The sequence below is a fragment of the Apus apus genome, chromosome 8 (genome assembly GCF_020740795.1).
Source record: "Apus apus isolate bApuApu2 chromosome 8, bApuApu2.pri.cur, whole genome shotgun sequence".
NCBI lineage: Eukaryota > Metazoa > Chordata > Aves > Apodiformes > Apodidae > Apus > Apus apus.
The window spans coordinates 24432255-24435431 of NC_067289.1; the positions used below are offsets into that span (position 1 = coordinate 24432255).

Here is a 3177-nt window from a genome sequence, read left to right on the forward strand (position 1 = left end):
TACTGATGACATCCTACTCTCTTGAAGGACAGGACATGCCAGGGGAATCTCGACAGTGGAAAAGTGTAAGAAAACTCACCTCAGGGTGGGTAGGAGCAAAGTTGGATTTATGTTACTCTGTATGTGCCCTGCTACTCCTCCTTCTTTTCCTGGGATGATGCAAACATGGATTCAAGTTTCCAAGTTAACTGCCTTGCTACTTTATCTCTGTCCAGCTGGGGTCAATGTCCTCTCTAGCAAGTGGGCAGCTCAGGCATCCTGTGTTTCTGCAGCTGAAGCTTAAAAAAAAAAAAAAAAAGTGGGCTTGGAAACAAACCCAACTACAAAGTGTCCAGCTCATTAGTTACCAAGTCTGTAGTCTCGAAAGTTCATGTTTAAGACGCTACTCAACAGGTAGAGGATAAAAAGAGAAAAAGAGAGGGGGAATAAGGAGTTTAGGACAAAAAGAGACATTTTAGGTAGTTTTAGTTGCTTTTCAGATGAAATGTCCCTACCACAACTGAATATGTAGTTTCATGTTCTGTATATGATATGCACGCTTTACCAGTCTTCTAAAAGTAAAGTAAAAATTGTGGTTTTTAAAGTCCAAGAAAAATAGAATTTTATTACACATTTTCATTGATGTATATCCCCTTATTTCTACTAAATCAACTGCATTATTTGCATAATGACAATGAACCATTCCAGTAATTAATTGGATTAAATAACTGAGGAAACGAAATAAATAATAAAAGCATTCTATAAATACATACATACCAAGCTCAGAGAAGCAGCTTATAGTTGTATAGTACTGTGCAAAACCTTTCATACACACATCTCTCCTGCCAGCAAAGCTATGGCAGACAAGAACAAATGTGTGCCATAGAATTTCTCAAGATGAAAACTCTCCACAGCCAAGCAGCTCTCCACAAAATAGGCAGCACAGTTGCTTCTGTAACAAACCCAGCTTTGTCACTGCAGCCAGTCCTTAAAAATGAAAGTTCTTTAAGAAGCAGTCAGTCAAAAGATAAAAACAAGGACTGATTGGCATTGTTTTGGAAAATAACTTGTTGTTAGAGAGTCCCAGAACACAGAAGAATTTTAAGAGATACTACAGAATAAAACAGTGTTTGCACATGCTCTGAACCTACTCCTAAACAAAAATGGAGTGTTTTGTTGGATCCAAAAGTCAGCGTCAGGTTGCAAATGTTACTGCACAATAGAAACAGTATTTTCATGTTGGTTTCCAAATAAGTGCAAGAAGAACTGAAAAGCTGTGCTAATGTGGCCAGGGACAAAGGTGTAGGCAGTGTATAACACTGTAACTAGCAGAGTCATGTTGAAAGTGTAGAAGAGCAGTTTTTCCCAGGGCTCCATGAGATAGCTGCAGGTGATTAGTTCAAACTGGCAGTACAGCCAATAGAGATAGTTCTTCATGCCTTTAATATCCATCTCCAGCTTCCCGCTGCTTCTGAAAGCCTTCCCTGTTACAGTAAAGGATCGTTAGTAGAAACAGAAACCTTAAAAATAAAATAAATAATTAAGGCATAAAACCTTATAAAGACATTGTATGGGCAGCAGCTCCATGCTACTCAGTTTGCTGATACTGATCATTTTTAGTAAATGGTATTTTAAAAACACAAGAGATCTAAAATGCCAAATACCTTTTAAAGCATAAAATAGGATCAGATGGTAACAGATTAACATCAGTCATTCTTTCACCACATCCCATAAAAGGCTTCATTCTTATTCCTTCTGCCTTCACTAACTTCAGTTCTAAACCCAATAGTTCAATGTTGACCACTCTCTACTGGGCATCATCCTTTACCAACAAGGCTCCACAGTATCTCTTCTTTCCCCACAAATCAATTACCCAATAGTTGTTGCAATTCTGTTCTCCAAGCCAAATTCTACTTTCCTAACTTTGCTCTACCCTGGATTATTTAAGGCTCTGTTGAAATGGCTTAATGTAAAAAGCACTTCAGGCCCTCTCTCCAAAACCGCTCATGGATTTTGACACAGAATTTGGCTAGAAGTCTGATTGGTGCTACTACAGACTCATTTTTATGTCAGAAGCTTCAGTTGCTGCTGGAATGCAAATTGGGAGGATGCAGGGTACCACACAACCAGAAATCCAGTAAAAGGAAACTATGTAGTGATTATCCAGCTTCTTCTGTGACACAGGTTGAATTGACCTGTTGCCAGAATGAAAACATACACATTTATCTTAAAGCTTTGTGTTCAAATTAATGCTAGTGATTATTGTGTGTTACATTATATAGTTACAGGAATACAGAACTGAAGAAGGGAAAACAGGACTATATTGTTTACTGAGGCTTCCTGTCATTTGATAAATAAGAGGAGACAAAACAAAAACTGGGATTCCCCATATTTAATTGGAAAGTTAAAAACTTCTGGTGGGATCAAGATCTGTGGAAAAAAACCCTCATTTCAAAGAAATTAAATACAACTTCCCAGATCTGTATAGAGGAGGATTTTATCCCAAAGTTTTTAGAAAGAAAATATTGCCTCACCTTTTCCATTTTACTTCCATAGCTTTCCCACCTCTGTTCTGCCCAACAGGTGAGATAAGCTAGATAATGCTTCTGTAGTTAAGAATTGTTGTTAGCTATTTTTAATAGTATCCTTACTAAATCTGTTGCATTTCTGTACACTTCTTGCATTGTTTTACTAACTCTAGTTTAAACCTACACCTCTCACCATCCAATGTATTGCCAAGCTACTTGGAGTAAAGACTTCTTACCAAAAAAAAAAAAATATTTTGAAAAAAGAACTTACCTTTTCACTTCTCCCTGATGCCAAAATGTCTAGGTGAGAGATGCTTCCTGGCACTTCTGACTTCTGCAGCTGAACAGCTCCTATACAGATTGAGAAGCAGAAACAATGAGCTTTGATCCTCAATTACAGAGTGTGGCCTGCTTACCCCGCCCTTTTTCCCTATTGCTACAAACTCCTCTGGTCAGAGCTCTCTGCATAATGCAACAAGGACAGCCCCAGTCTGGCTCGGTACTGCACTCTCCTGACAGCATTCATTTGATAATTTGTAGAAAGTCAAAGGTGAAAAACTGCAGGTAGGGAGGCACAGAGAAGGCTGAAATATTATGGAGGACAATCAGCACAAAAGGTTTACAACTAGTGCCTTCCCTGATTTCGACTCTCAAAAAATATCTCTGCTGC

At 38.4% G+C, this 3177-nt stretch overlaps 1 protein-coding gene across 1 annotated transcript; it reads right to left on the reverse strand.

The window, feature by feature from the left end:
• Positions 1-1188: 1188 nt before the first annotated feature.
• LOC127387644 (serine palmitoyltransferase small subunit B-like) lies at positions 1189-1431 on the reverse strand. Its single transcript, XM_051626289.1, has one exon. It carries the CDS (start codon positions 1429-1431, stop codon positions 1189-1191), a length of 243 nt encoding a protein of 80 aa, XP_051482249.1.
• Positions 1432-3177: the final 1746 nt, after the last annotated feature.